This window comes from Cyclopterus lumpus, chromosome 10 (assembly GCF_009769545.1).
Source record: "Cyclopterus lumpus isolate fCycLum1 chromosome 10, fCycLum1.pri, whole genome shotgun sequence".
In the NCBI taxonomy this organism is placed as follows: domain Eukaryota; kingdom Metazoa; phylum Chordata; class Actinopteri; order Perciformes; family Cyclopteridae; genus Cyclopterus; species Cyclopterus lumpus.
This window is the reverse complement of record NC_046975.1, coordinates 4,154,069-4,169,825: the sequence shown is the minus strand read 5'-3', so window position 1 is coordinate 4,169,825 and position 15,757 is coordinate 4,154,069. Positions and strand designations below refer to the sequence as shown.

Below are 15,757 nucleotides of genomic sequence, written 5' to 3'. Positions count from 1 at the left end.
TGTTTCCTGATTGAACGGAGTGTCTGTACAAATAAGAGCCTCATTTCCCTCATATTGTGAAGGGGTAAGCAAATCCATGCATGCCAGTAGCCCAAAAATGATCATAAATCCACAAATATCAAATGTCTCTGTCATATAGTTTTAGCCAGTTATCTGCTGCCATTTATTTATTTGATTATAAATCCATATATTAAAATGGCTTAATTACCTTGGCCCTATTACCATGAGCTCTGAGTTTTTTTTACTTCAAGCATTCTGAATTAATAATAGTCCTTAATTGCAGACCATAAACTATCTGGGTTGAATTTGGCTGAAATATAATTTGACTTCATGTAAAATGTGAAAATTAGTTTGTCTTTATACTTTAATACATTACATTACATTACATTACATGTCATTTAGCTGACGCTTTTATCCAAAGCGACTTACAATAAGTGCATTAAACCATGGATCCAAACTCAGAACAACAAGAATCAAGCAAGTACAATTTCTTCAATAAAGTTAAACTACAAAGTACTATCCGTAAGTGCCATTTAAGTGCTACTAAAGTGCTAAACAACAAAGTGCTATCAGTAAGGGACATTTAAGTGCTCCTACGGTATTTAAGTGCTACCTATTCAAGGTAATACACCTTTGTAACGTGAGTAACACAAAAAAAGACAACAGTCAGATGGCTATTTAAACCATTTACTAGAAATCAGTCAGAGAGGCATGCTCCTTTATCTGGTTGTACGCTTGCTTGTCAACCCCCGTTAGCCCGTCTTTTGCCCAGTGCACCCACCACAACGTGTAAACGAAACGCCCCCCACGCCTCCTCGGGCTGTCTCGATACATAAAACAGGCCGTGGTTAACACGAGCGCTGATTGGCTGACACCCTCTCACGTTCAGAGAGCTCGGCAGTCAGCAGTTGCTTGTTTTTGTACGTGTTGGGGATTGTGCACTTGGTACAGTCTGCCGTGGCCTCGATAATACTTTGAATTCACCTCCGCCAAGTCCCGGAGACGTTACTTTACACAGGAGAGCGAGAATGGAGTGCTGTTGTCACGCACCCCTATTATAACGACAGGTAAGTACGCTAGCGTTAGCTGCTGTTGCATTGGTTGCTTGGCAAGCTAGGTGGCTAGCTCTCCGGTTTGCAGTTTGCGTAGTAGTCAACCACTACACGGCAGCTCGAGGGTATTTGCTCCCTCTCGCTTGTAGTTTATGTATTTTGTATTTTCAAAGCAGGTACCAGCAACTTATATTGTTTTCTTAGCTGAGCTTTCTGCTAGCCCAGTTGGCTAGCACCAGTCAATAAGCTACCCTATTTGTCTCCAAGGTGACGGTGGATGGTGCTATCCCATCGCCCTGGGTCTCCGCTGTCTGAGCGACCCCGACAGGCGCTCCTGTCGCCTTCTTTCCAAGTCAGCCCCGGTGCTGTCCGTCCTGCCGCCCGGGAGCGCCGTGTCGTGGATGACTAAGCGGACGGGGCTCCGTGCCGCCTGTGGCCGCCCGGCGGGCCGATGCTAGCGGCGTGGGTCGGAGGGGAGATGTCAGAGCGGGGATGCCTCGTCCTGGAGACAGTGTGGTAGTCGAGGGGGTCCACGAGTGTACACAGTATACCTACCAGTCGGACTTGGCGTACAGACTAGCGGACCACGTTTTGAGCCCAACTAGTAGTGGCACATATATGGATGGTGGGGTCGCAGCATGCCCACCACCACCACACCACTGGCTGGAAGGAGTAGCGGCGCCGGCGGAGACGAGGGGCCCATGTCGGCCACCTCCACCTCTGCCATCGGCTCCTCTTTCCGGTTCGTGCCGGCTTTCTGTCTGGGCGTGGTGGCAGCAGTAGCGTTTCAGCTGGCGTGGGGAGGCCTGACCCTCACCTCGTTCTTCTTGAAGTTGTTCATCTACGTGTCGTTCGCCCTGCTGTGTTTCCTGGCTGGGAGCTTCGTTCTGCTGGTCCGGAAGAGTCCCCTCAAAGTCAGCTGCTTCGACCGGAACCGGAGGCAGTCCGCCGTGCAGCAGGAGTTCTTCAACAAGCTGATGGTAAGATGATTGTGTCTCCTCATGATTCACACACTTTCTATCAGCACCCTGTGATATTACGTTACCATTACACCATGCATTAGAACGGCTGCAATCCATTGATGGAGAGGAAACTGACACATTATAAGGGCACTTTTCTCACATCTTCAACATGTTGCACAGACACTTCTGTGTTAAATATATATTTTGTCTACCTCTCCTCTCCTTTTGCTTCTCTGGACCGTTTCATCCTCCAACTCTCTCCCCCACCGTTTAATTATTTCCCCGTCCCCCTTTCCCAGCTTTCCACTCTCTCTCTTCTTCCTGGATTCCTCGCTGTATTGCTCACTAATGGTGGAGGTGGAGTCACAGTGCTGGATTTAGATGCACACAAACGCACACGCTCAGATACAGGGTGATTTATTCCACAAGGAAAGTAAATTGCGTCCCTGAAAACCGGCTTGCGGGTTTGCCTCTAATGGGCATCCACAGCCCAGCGGCTGCCTTTCAGCTGTGTGTGTGTGTGTGTGTGTGTGTGTGTGTGCTGCTGTGCACTGATGACTTATTGATGTTGATAGCGGAGGAGTGTTGTCAGAAGCGTTGGTCTGGTCCACATGTTGTATAAGCCGTGACAAATGTGGGCTGCCTTTAGAATTTGCTCCGATCTCCGTCGTTCTCCCCAGTCCTGTTGTTGCCCAATATTTACTTGATTTGATGCTATTGTCACCATCTGTGATGTGATGTGACGTGAAAGCGATGAAGACGTGATCTCTGATGCTCTTGTTTTCCAGGCTCGTTTTTTGGTGCCAGTTCAGGAGTCAAGCCAGAGCAGGAGGGTGGTGGTGTCGCACAACGTGGACAAAGCTCTGAAGGAAGGTAATGGACTCGCTGCTGCTTTGGAGGTTTGATGACAGCCTCGTGTCCACCTTAACACATTTGGAAACGGTCGACCTGCGAGACTTCTTGGTCAGCACGGCGGGTTTCAGATCATCAGCACCAAGCACAAAGTGCACAAACAAGTCAGGATGCGCAAGATCACTCGAGCTTCAGATGTGATATTGCTGTTAAAACCATTTACGTTCACTGCTCACACCGTAACAAATGATCGTATGGGACAAAAAGGAAGACTCGGTTTTAGGTTTGACTTTATTCCTAAAGCTCTCTGAATCCACCTCATATATGTACACGGGACATCTAATACACGGTAGTTCCCCTCTACCATTTTATTTGAGCATCTGATTTATAGAAATAATATTAAATAGCATATTATTTGGTCTTCACTCAAATAAATCAGTGTTCACACGTCCCTCAAAAATCAATCAGCCATTTCAAAGAGTGTCACTTAAATGTTTCTGACACTTTTTTTTGGAGACACTTGCAGGTTCTGCTTTTAAAAAAAAAAAAAAAAAAAAAGAAACTGCTGACTGATGGCACTTTGGTTGTCAGGCACCACGTCCCCTCAGTGATCCCTCCCACTCATCGTGGATTACAACAGTACAACGACACACACACACACACACACACACACACACACACACACACACACACACACACACACACACACACACACACACACACACACACACACACACACACACACACACACACACACACACACACACACACACACACACACACACACACACACACACACACACACACACACACACACACACACACACACACACACACACACACACACACACACACACACACACACACACACACACACACACACACACACACACACCGAGAGTATGTCTGGATGCCAAGGAACAGATGGCTGCAGGATTTGCACCAAGGGTGTGTAGTTGCATACACTCCAGTGTGTGTTTTTGAAAAGCTTCTTTCGGGGCAGAGTGTGGGTACTAGTTTATGAGGACGCTATTAGGGTCACAGTCGAGACCTGCTGTGTCACTTATTTTGACAGTGAATTGTTTTTTTTTGTTCCAATTCTTGGATTTAAATCAAGCGCTCCCAATTCTGAGCATTTGCTTCCCAGAGGAGCGACGATTTGAAGTTTAGTATTTATGAGTTGTAGGAACAGCACAACAAAAAAGTATAGAATCACTCGTTACACATTTTATGACACTTCTTCCTGCTTAACAATTGCTTCCAAAGTAAAAGAAGATGGTGCGTGATAGTATTCTAATTTGTCATGGGGTGTTTCAGACATATTTAAGATATCTAATGTGCACTGTAACTACTATCGGAAGCACCAGCCTTTCCGTCCATCCACACATCCAGCCATGGTATTTCTCAGGGTCACTGTATCACAAGTCTACCCCATACAGACGGATGAATGCATTCTCACCTCCAGGAAACAGAGGCACCGGTTCACCCGACCTGCATGTCTTTGGACTGGGAGGAGGACAAACGCCTATGCAGACTAATCGAGAACGCGTAGAACCTGTTTGTATGGTAGATGTAAAAAGGGCCCCAATACTCCGAGGTGTAAACAGGCGACGGTCTAGGCTCAGATCTGATTTATGTATCCCATCCATAAAAACTCCCTGGACTAACTAACTGCGATTCCACGTCCACCATGTGCGCTCTCAATGTTAAGATGTTATGGTCCCTCACAGTTGAAAGACTAAAAAATATTTCCTTTACTAAACACAAAAAAAGGAAAGATTGACTTGATTCACATCTTTTATGGATGTTTAGGGGGGGAAGCACCATGCTCCTTCAAAGCACAATTTGTTACATATGCAGTTCTTACCGATTTCACTGTTTAAATTCAAATTAAATGTAGAATACTTCCCTTTTTTTTTTTTTCAGTGATTCTGCTTCTTGTGCAGCACATCTGTTAAAACTGCTGTCAGTTATGGCTTTAAAGTAACATCAGAAAACCACTGCAGCATGTTGAGAGATAAATGTTGACACTGCTCCAGAGATACAACCCTGTGACCTTTAACAATGTTCGCTTTGTCTACAGACAAAACGAACATTGTTACAATCTAGCCAACTTTCAATGTAATTGTGAGAGCTTTTTGAAAGTGCGTTTATTCTCTTCAAACAACAATAAAGTTCTAAGACATATCTGACATTACCTTTTACATCAAATGTATATTTAACAAAGACGGGAACATAATATAAATATATATCTATATAAAAGAGGTACTTTAAAGTCATCCACAGATGGTCAGTTGTATTTGTGCCTGATCTGGCGCAGCGCCAACAGCAGCCCACGGCTCGTGTGTGGTCCCCTCACTGTTGTCTGTGTGTCGGCCCTGTGATGGATCTCCACCTCCTGCTCAAAGTGTGCCGCTGGGATGGGCCCCAGACCCCATGACCCTGCACATGATGAGCAGCGTGTACTTACCAAATAGATGGACACAGGATACTTCTCCACCGTTCAAATGCCGGGTGTGTTTAAGGGTCCTGGGAGATTAGAGGGAGGGAAAACCAAGCTGGGGCATCTCCTCTTGTTTAGAACACTTGAAACCTCAGCAGCCATATGGTTAGTGCACACCATCGGTGCTGGTTGAATATTACTAACTGCATCTTTAAACATATAAATACATGTATATTTCTCTCTCTTCAACCCATTCAAATTAAAATGTAGAGACGTGCTGCCTGCCTCCTTGAGTATTCATCCTCTCCCTCTCCCTGTCTGTCTCCCAGTGTTTGACTACGCCTACAGGGACTACATCCTGTCGTGGTACATCCCTTTGAGTCACGACGAGGGCCAGTTGTACTCCATGCTGTCGGAGGACTGGTGGCAGATGATTGGCCAGCTGCGGTCCAGGCTCGCCGACATCGACCTCGTCAACGTGGTGTGTTATGACACCATCCGAATCCTACACGCGCACTTCACAGACCTCAAGGCTGCGTCTGCACGGTATGCACACACACAATCACACGCCCATACGATTGTGAGTAGTTTACATTGCTGTAGCTTCGTTAATGCTTGGGGGGGGCTGTGTTCCTCACTTCTCAGCGCTGACTCACTGTTTGTTCACAGGAAATAAATCCGCTTCGACACGCTTATTGAACTATTTCCCTCCCCCCGACAGCACTATAATTTTTCTGCACGCACATAGGGTGATATTTATTGCAATAAATCCCATTTAAAATCCTCTGCCCTCGCTACCTCGCGTCCTCCAGGTGCACTTATAGACGGAGTGATGATTCACACGTCATCTGGTTTCATTATCCCGGCAAGTCGGGCGAGACTTATGATTTGATCGCGCTGCGGAGACGCCCCGGCCTCCCTCGTTCCCTGATGATGTAGCAGAGACGCGCCGTCTCGTTCAGTCAGCAAAGGCCTCGAGATGAAACACGGAGCGAAGGCTGCCATTGTTTATGCGCTCTGTCGATTTGAAGAAGGATCTCCTACGTATCGTGTAGCTCTCTCTTTGTGTTTTATGTCTCCTTCGTCTGTGTGTTTCCAGACCAGAGGAGTGCACTCGACCGTTTCCTCTCCATCCGTGTTTGGTCAGCCCGGACTCCGAGCTGGCCTTCCTCCGCTGTGTAGCCAGAATACTGCTGCTGTGTCTGCTGCCACAAAAGGACGCCAAGTCCCATACACTGCGCTGCTGCCTCACAGAAGTCATCACCACTAAAGGTACTGTGCGTGTGTGCTAGTACGGCGGCGCGTGTAGCCGGGTCAGCTAGTGAACGCGTACTCTAAAGGCGGATGTCCTTTTTGTTCTTCCCGGGCTAGCTCATCGTAACTTAACTTCCTTTTCACGGCAGAAATTTTTTGATATGACACCAGGAGAGGCACAGGTGTCATTTCTAGACGTGAACGATGGCTGCATTTCATCCAGGTGTTCCGGTTACACGGCCCTGGTGTTGTGCATGCTTTGCCCTCTGGCCGGGCTTTTGTGGAAACTCGACTGGAATGGAGCCTGAGTTCACGTGAGCAGTCGCACATGCTAGGACAAGTGAGAATGTCTGCTGACAAAGCGGACATGGATAACACAACAGTGTATTTTGTGACGAAGGGAAATGTCTTTTGGAACAACTGTGGCTAATGCTTTCGTGTGTATTTGACTATGTCCCAATAAACCATGTCAGGGAGCCCACAGGCCAAATACCAGGGCTGTGGAACTGGAAATCCTACATTGAATGTCACCACCATTATTACTTACACCCACTCTTTGCCGGCTCTGACTATTGATAGATGAAATAAAAAGGGGCATTATTTATGTATAACATGGGAGTGGAAACGCATAATTTTCACAGCTGCTATTCTAACTGTAGAACTGCATTTCCCACAGATGTGTCCCTCTGTGAGCTTGAAGAGTAACTTAACCTCAAACCCCGCGTTTCTGAATGACGTGTGCACTCACTGCATCAGGGGGATTTTAAGTCACTTTTACTGCTTTCAATTTCGGCAGGTGAAAGGATGCGTAGGGTTGTACGAGTGAAGCCTGACTCGAGTGTCGAAATGAGTTACCCATGTGCAACTAGAAAGGTGCATTGAGTGGCGTGCAGATCTCCGTTCTGTGATTGGATGAATCCAGCCGGCGTTGCACAGTGTCGTCAAGCGGGCTGCATTAAAACTCAAAGACGAGTGCAGCCGTGCGATCCTACTGCTCACTTGTGCCTTTTTGATATCTTTTGTGTGCCGCAGTGCTGAAACCTTTGGTGGAAGTGCTGAGCGACCCAGACTCCATAAACAGGATGCTGTTGTCTCAGCTGGAGCAGAGGGAGCAGCAGGCTGAGCAGCAGAAGAAAGCCTACACCTACGCTGCCTCCTACGAAGACTTCGTCAAACTGATATCCACTTCTGCCGATGTCAATTTCCTCAAACAACTCAGGTACGACACGAGCAGCGCACACCGACTTTGACTTATTGAACCGGGGTGTCCCGTACGGATGTAGACTTCCTTAAACGAACCACACGGTGTACATGCATATACACACACATTTTAACCAGACGGTGTTAACCACCAGTCTGTTTTCTGCTGTGGAGTTACCATGGGAACAGACTGTGTCTCTTCGCTGATATACTAGATCTAAATGTGGGCTGGACCATGATGCTGTTTTCTTAGTTTTAGAATTACCACGCATGAAAGATTTCATTGTGCCGTATATTTATAGCTCTTGTGTACTCCGGTAGTATTCAGTTCATCCATCCTAAGACGGACCCTTTTTTAGATTTTATCGATTGATTCCAAACAACTGATTAAAGTTTTGCATCTCTGTCTCTCTTTGTAGGTATCAGATAGTAGTAGAAATTATTCATGCCACCACCATCAGCAGCCTCCCTCAGCTCAAGAAGCAGAAAGGTACGGAAAACGCATCGGATGACAAATTCTGAAAAATGATGAAAAAAAGTGGGGGATTTAAAGCCGGCGGACACACCCTCTCTTAAATGACCGAAGTCTCCAGGACTAAAGCCTGGAAACAGACCCACGAGGTGGCGTAGCAACCCAGCATTCTCTCTGACCACTTGAATTCCATTATAGGTTATGATTCATAATATAATACACCATGTTGGAATGTATTTTATTATAGTGACCACAACGGTACAATTCTCCCCGTCTCCTGTTGCTGCTCCAGTTCTTGACGGCCCCATGTAGAGAGCTGGGGGGGGGGGTCAGGTCGGCACCGAGGGCCCGCTCATGTCAAAGTGGGTTAAAGACCAAGAACTGCCAATGAAAAGTGGCCATGCTCTGTGAGGCTGCAATGAGGACGTTAACATGATGATGATGATTATCAGCAGCTGTAATATTTGCCCTGTTCTCCATCTTATATTAGGATATTGGGCACAAAACAAAAAGCACTTTGGAGGTTGACGGGAATGTCATTAAATTGAATTAAATTAAAAAATAAGTCAGGTGATCACCAAAATGAATTAAGATAAGATAATCCTTTATTAGTCCCTCAGTGGGGAAATTACAGGATTACGGCAGCATTGCTCACAGTAATAAGTAAAAAACAAGTAGTATAATAACAGTAAACAGAATAATATAAAAGAGTAAAAACTAGAAGAATATTATATATTCATCCTGAGATTAAACATTCCACTCAAATGTCAAACTGCAGGTGAACGTCAATCAAGGGATCGTTATGATTCATCCAAATTATCATGGCAATCCGTCCAGTCCAATCTAAACGGTGGGGGAAAGTCCTCTGGGCACCATGAATGTCTGTACAGTATGTCGTGGCAATCCATCCGATGGTTATTGAGAGCTTTAAATCTGGAGGCTCACATGTTTCTTTCATCTCCTGCTGTGCCTCTCTCAGAGCGAAAAGGTAAAGAGTCGGCCGCCATGAAGGCAGACCTGCTGAGAGCCAGAGACATGAAACGGTACATCAATCAGCTGACAGTTGCTAAGAAGCAGTGCGAGAAAAGGATCCGCCTCCTCGGGGGACCCAACTATGAGAACAACGAGGAAGGAGGGGCAGACGACGGCGACGGGCCTCAAAGCCAGAAGGTAAGACTCGTACGAGGGAGGGCTGTGATTCAGCAGGCGTGGTCTCGGGGTGAAAAGAAGTTGCTAAATAATTGAAAAATGAATAGTATATTTCTGCAACTCGCACCATAACAATCCATACTGAAAAATTGCACTTTTTGGTACCGTAAGAGGAAGATCGTATGTCTTTGATTTGGGTCTGAACTGTCCCTTTTTAGCTGCTTGTGCTTTGTCGGATCGCCTGCTCCACGTGGCTGATGTTTTGTCGTGTACCCTCTCCTCCCCACGTCCAGATTCTCCAGTTCGATGACATCCTGTATAACCCAGGCTACCGGGAGCATTTCCGCATTTACATGGAGAGAGTTGATAAGAGAGCTCTGATTAGCTTCTGGGAACTGGTGGAAACGCTGAAAACTGCCAACAAGGTGATTCCAGCAGAGCTCGAGGCCCCAACGCTGCTAATACTGCGTGGTATCAAAGGGGGGCAGCGGCGCCGTGAGGCGTGAAGATGTCTTTCTGCGGCGCTGCTGACGTGTAACTGCGTATGTGTTTGTTTATGTGCGCGTGACAGAATGAAGTGCCCCAAATCGTCGGGGAAATCTACCAGAAGTTCTTTGTGGAGAGCCGGGAGATTCCAGTGGAGAAGTCTCTCCTCAAGGAGATCCAACAGAGTCTGGTTGGGAACAGGGGAACACAAGTCTTTGTCAGACTACAAGAACAGGTGCTTTTATCTTAACTAACTGTAACTAAGGGGTTTCCCTATTAACAAGGTCCACAGTGACAGTACAGCGTTCCTGTCGCTCTCTCACTTCCTCCAGGTGGCCGAGACGATGAGAGAGCGGTACTACCCCTCCTTCCTGGTTTCCGACCACTACGAAGGGCTGATCAGGCGAGACGAGCAGTGCTGCCAATCGCAGTGCAGCACGGAGGAAAAGGAGGAAGAAGGGGTCAGACGTGCATAATGCTGTCAAACTGTTCAGATGCTCAAGTGTATCATCTGTAAGTGTGCGTGCCTCTGCTGTTCCATATTCTAATAAAGATCCATTTGTTCTGCAGTGTCAGGGTCTAGATGCAGGAGAGGAGGTGGGCGACGAAGGCAGTAAAAGAATCAACGAGCAGGCCAGCTACGCCGCGACCAAACTCCGCCTGCTCTACGACAAGCTGGAGTACAAGCGACACGCCCTGGGCTCCATCCAGAATGCACCCAAACCAGACAAAAAGGTACCAAACGGGAGCAAATGTGAGACGAAAACAAACCGAATCGGTTCCCAGCAGAACTGCATTAAAACCACACAAACACAGGATTAAAGTTGGTGAATGTGCATTAAGTCTTGGAGTGGTCTATAGTGTCAGAAAGATATGAACTGGTTGAGCAAAAAATGTTAATGTCTTTTGACCCTCAGATTGTGAGCAAACTAAAAGAGGAGATCGGCGCCATGGAGAGAGAACACGGGGAACTCCAGCAGCACATCACCAGGACTGACTGGTGGTGTGAGAACTTGGGCCACTGGAGGGCCTCGATCACTACTGCTGAGGTAGTTGTTGTTGTTGTTTGTGTGCTCTATTGTCTTATATAATGTACATTAAATGACTAGTACGGCTAAAGGAACAAGGTAGCCGCTACGTTCACTCACACTGCAGACAAAGGGATCCAAATTATTTTTCATTACATATGGCATTCTATTTATCCATCTGTAACTTTTCTATTATGATTTGGGCCACTTGCATATGTGGTATTAAATCAGTACAGGCCAGATTTTGTTGCATGTTCTAGAGCAACAGTTGAGTCACTCAGCAGACACAAACGAGGAACTAAATCGCTGGTTTCCACTACGTATCGACTGGGAAATAAAACCATAATGGTGGACTTCAATGACCTCCATGTTTCTTTTGGGCCTGCGGGTCAGTTCAGAACCGTAACCAGTGGACACTGGAGTCTGATATTGGCCACATCCATCCATCCATTTTCAATACCGCTTATCCTCATTAGGGTCGCGGGGGCGCTGGAGCCTATCCCAGCTGACATAGGGCGAAGGCAGGGGACACCCTGGACAGGCCGCCAGTCCATCGAGGGTATTTGCCACATATAAAGAATAATGTGAACATCAAAAATAACAAAGACGAATCTGAGCAAAAACAGTCTGAAGTTGAGCATTAAGGCCGTAGTCTAACTGGCAGTTTTCCACTGGAGTGCTCTGATGCCCGTCCTTTCCACTTCAGGCTTAGGAATATATTCTTGTATGTGGATCAAACTTTGACATTTCATCACATGTCTGTGTCCCAGGCTACAGAGGAGGGCGGTGAGACGGTCGCCTGTTACAGTGTGTGGGTAAGCCTGTTGGAAGGAGAGGAGACGGCCAACAGTCGCTGGAGCGTCCAAAGGAAACTCACCGAATTCCAGATGTTGCACCGCAAACTCACCGAGGTAAACGCACGGCGCTCTATGTTGGCCGGCTTCCCGGGGTCAATCTACGCACGCACGGAAGAGCGCCGCTTTAAATCCTCTACGTCAACGGATTAGTAATCCGCATTAAAAGGTTTCTAATTGACCCTGTTTGATTGTCGCTGTCCTCCTCCGCAGTGTTTCCCGTCACTGAAGAAGCTCCAGTTACCGTCGCTCAGTAAACTGCCCTTCAAGTCCATCGACCAGAAATTCTTAGACAAGAGCAAAACTCAGCTCAATGCCTTCCTCCAGGTAAACCAGCAGCCAGCACCTACTGTAACACTGACACGCTTGAGTAATAGTATGGCTGACTTTGGGGGGTAACTTTGGTGTCTTTGTGCTTTTGATAACTCCAACATAACGCGCACACCTTTTTTAAATACACTAGAGCAGATGGATAAGTAGAAAAGAGTATGACACCAGCTAAATGATGTTGATGATTACAGTGTGTGTGTGTGTGTGTAGCGTCTGCTGACAGATGAGCGATTGTGCCAGTCCGAGGCCCTCTATGCGTTCCTCAGCCCGTCCCCAGAGCACCTCAAGGTAACCAATTTGTCATACTTGCGTTTCCAATAAGTCGGGGCACTAATGCACGGCTGCGATGTGTCGTACAAAACGCATCCGATATGTTCTGTTGGAAAGCAGCTTGGCTTTCGTGGTTGAGGCTTTAAAGTTCCCTCCAGTGTGTTCTAGATTAATAATCCGTAGTCCAGTTCTTCTGTCCTCACATGGACGAGTCCTGTTCTCATCCATTAAAGCATGGGTTATGCTTGTGTAGTGACGATATCCGATTCAATGCTTGAAGGTGATGTCGATCCAGAAGAAGTCGTCTTTCTCCCTGGCCTCCTTCCTGGAGAGGCTACCTGGAGACTTCTTCTCCCACACCGAGGTACTCCATCATCTATGGCCGTTAGCGCGACACAGACTGTGACTGTCCCTCCACTGAGAGTGTGTGTGTGTGTGTGTGCAGGAGGAGGCGGACGATGACAGCGACTTGTCAGACTACGGCGACGAGCCAGACGGGAGGAGGGACGCCCTAGCCGAGCCCTGCTTCATGCTCATCGGGGAGATCTTTGAACTCAGAGGAAGTGGGTAGTGCGACGCAGGCCTTTTTTTATAATACACTGTTGCGTTTTCCATTTCAATATCTATAAACATGTTTCTTGTTCTTTTGGGAACAACTCGTGGATTTATCCGATTTGTTTCCGGCTCATCGTCTGTCCCACTAGTGTTTAAGTGGGTGAGGAAGACCCTAATTGCACTAGTCCAGGTGACATTTGGACGAACCATCAACAAGTAAGTTTGAGTTATTTTATTTTGTTTGGGGGGGATATCAATTTATCAAAATGTCAATTAAAATGGACTTCTTCCCATTTATTCAGTGTTCTTGGCACTTTAATTTGATTAACGAGCTAACCGGTGACGTCACATTTGTTGTAGTGATAATTGTACTACAGGGAACTGTTAAAGAGGCCACAGACGGGGCATAAGAGCCCTCCGACTTTTACTCACTGAGATTTGGGACTGTTTTATTCACCTGCAGGTGATTCCACTGTGATCACTCGTGTTTAACTGTTTTATTTTGTATGTTTTTTTTGAGACCGCTAATGAGGCTGACATCTGCTATTCTTTATATTCCAGACAGATCCGGGACACAGTGAACTGGATCTTCTGTGAACAGATATCGGTGTGTTACATCAACGTGTTCAAGGACACCTTCTGGCCCAACGGGAAGTTGGCTCCTAACGTCAGGGTCCGAACTGACAGCGAACGCAGCGACACTAAGGAACGGGCTCAACAGAAACTACTCGACAATATCCCAGGTAGATACACACACACACACACACACACACCTGTAGATGTCAAATGCACGAACGCGTCTGATCTCTTTACTTTGTTTCACATGATCTCTTCGGTCAGATGCACTAGCAAATCTAGTCGGCCAGCAGAATGCCCGCTATGGAATCATCAAGATCTTCAATGCCCTGCAGGAGGCTAGTGCCAACAAACATCTTATCTATGTAAGAATGTTACCTATGTCAAAAGATGTCAGTCATAAACAGATTTTGTGTGCGTCCATCTCTAGAGCTGCAAAACAAATCATTTTGTCTCTCTGTCTCCGTTAGGTGTTGATGGAAATGTTACTCAAGGAAGTGTGCCCTGAACTCAGTGCGGAGGTGGACAACATCTGAACAGACACACAGTCACAGTCACACAGTCACACAGTCACACAGTCACACAGTCACACAGTCACACAGTCACACACACACACACACACACACACACACACACACACAAGTCTTTGGATCTAAGGCCCTTCTTTCTGTAGCTGACCAATCATAAACTGCCAGACAGGGAGATGGCCTTTGTTTGGTTCAACCTCAGACAGAAAGCAGCTGTGTTGGTCAGAGCTGAGACGCACGCTGAATTCTGGAAGTTGAGGCCGCTGTGAGAAGATGAAAAGGCTGGGCCGACAGCAGACCCTGAAAAGGGGGCTGGGGTTTTGACTTTGTTGTGGCACAGATCTAAGAGTGTGTGTCTGAACCGGGAGAAACCGCATGGAGTCCGACTTCTTCCTGTTTAAAGGCAGCCGTCTAACTAGACGCATCACATTCGAGAGTCCAGATTCACACGAGAATCATTTTTGACATTGAAGTCGGCCATGTCTGCAGGTTTCTCTTTTGTTGCTGTCTTTTCTTCTTTTAATAGCACCGCAGCATCAGATCTGTACCACAACAAATCCGTTGTTCCTGTGCAACTCATCACTCGACTCCAAAGAAGAGTCACACTTTGTGACGGTAAACAGCAGGATCGTCTCCTCCACAGCTGTTTGACCTCGATTTAAATGCAGCAAAGACAGTTGAAGTTCCGATATTCGGTCGCTCTCTGAAGGCAACCAAGTGCGTCTTTGCCCACGGATCTCTGAACATTCCTCCTACACACAACCTGAGCAACACTTGTGTTCTGTGATTCTTGTTAAGGCTTATAATTGTGCAATATAATGTCATGTAAAAGTCATTGTGATGATTTTATTTATGATTATTATTGATAGATTTTATTTTTACCAAAAATTGTTTAGAGAGCGTTTATATAAGCAATAAATTGCAAACAAAGTGGATGTTGTGTTTTTGGTCTTTGATACTGAATTTAATATTATGAGTATAAAATATTACTAGCATTGTCATATTCCTATTTTTAATTCAACCTTTACTTGACTTATGTGTACTGAATTTTTGTTCTCACAAGTGATGAATGAAATCAAATAAGTCTTTAATGGTTAAAGACCCTATCTTAAAAGTTTTGTGACTGCCTACTTTCAGCAAAAAAATAAATAAATCAAATACGTTATGTTTTTACAGATATTGATGAAGGATATAATGGTAATGTCAAATATTAGTCAACTTTTTAATCCACAGAAAAATGAGTAAAATGAGCCACAGTGAAGACAGTATTGCCATTGTAAATATAAAAGTGTCAGTAGTATTCTGCTGCATTCACATACCATAGGATGAACTTAAATTATTTAAAACAAGTAGTCGTTGCTTAAAGTCTTCAACTGCACTTAGTTCTGTTTTATATTAATATAAAACAGAATAATGTGATTGCAAAAGGTTTAAGGCATACAGTTTCCCCCCAAGCACATGAATGCAACATGTGTTCCCCAAACAGTGGATGCTCTCCTCCTCAGGAGCCACGACGCGTCAAGTTAGAGTCAAAAGACCGCTGCAGCAGCACTTTGCCTTCAAAGTAAGAGCACACACTGTGTCGCTTACAGGAGAAAAATTGAGATGTACAAGACATTTCTAGGTAAAAATAATAAATGTAACGCATCAATACATTAAGCAACTTTAGATCCGCGCCTGCTTATTTTTAACTTTTAAATAGTAGTGCCATTTTGTAAATTGCAACTGAGCTGCTACCTCACACCTT

The 15,757-nt window shown here is 45.9% G+C and overlaps 1 protein-coding gene across 2 annotated transcripts; it reads left to right on the top strand.

The window, feature by feature from the left end:
- The first annotated feature begins 817 nt into the window (after window positions 1-817).
- On the top strand, window positions 818-14,943 carry snx25 (sorting nexin 25). 2 transcript variants are annotated; one of them, XM_034543529.1, is made up of 23 exons: window positions 865-1,067; window positions 1,320-2,032; window positions 2,803-2,887; window positions 5,639-5,855; window positions 6,409-6,581; window positions 7,596-7,782; window positions 8,183-8,253; window positions 9,014-9,085; window positions 9,215-9,405; window positions 9,678-9,809; window positions 9,956-10,105; window positions 10,203-10,331; window positions 10,441-10,605; window positions 10,788-10,919; window positions 11,669-11,809; window positions 11,966-12,079; window positions 12,293-12,370; window positions 12,633-12,716; window positions 12,798-12,915; window positions 13,057-13,123; window positions 13,469-13,650; window positions 13,748-13,848; window positions 13,954-14,943. In XM_034543529.1, exons 2-23 carry the CDS (start codon window positions 1,691-1,693, stop codon window positions 14,017-14,019), a joined length of 2,997 nt encoding a protein of 998 aa, XP_034399420.1. In that variant the 5' UTR covers window positions 865-1,067; window positions 1,320-1,690; the 3' UTR covers window positions 14,020-14,943. The 2 variants fall into 2 exon arrangements, with proteins under 2 accessions (XP_034399421.1, XP_034399420.1); XM_034543530.1 differs by lacking the exon at window positions 9,014-9,085 and having other exon boundaries at window positions 818-1,067.
- The last annotated feature ends 814 nt before the right edge of the window (window positions 14,944-15,757 follow it).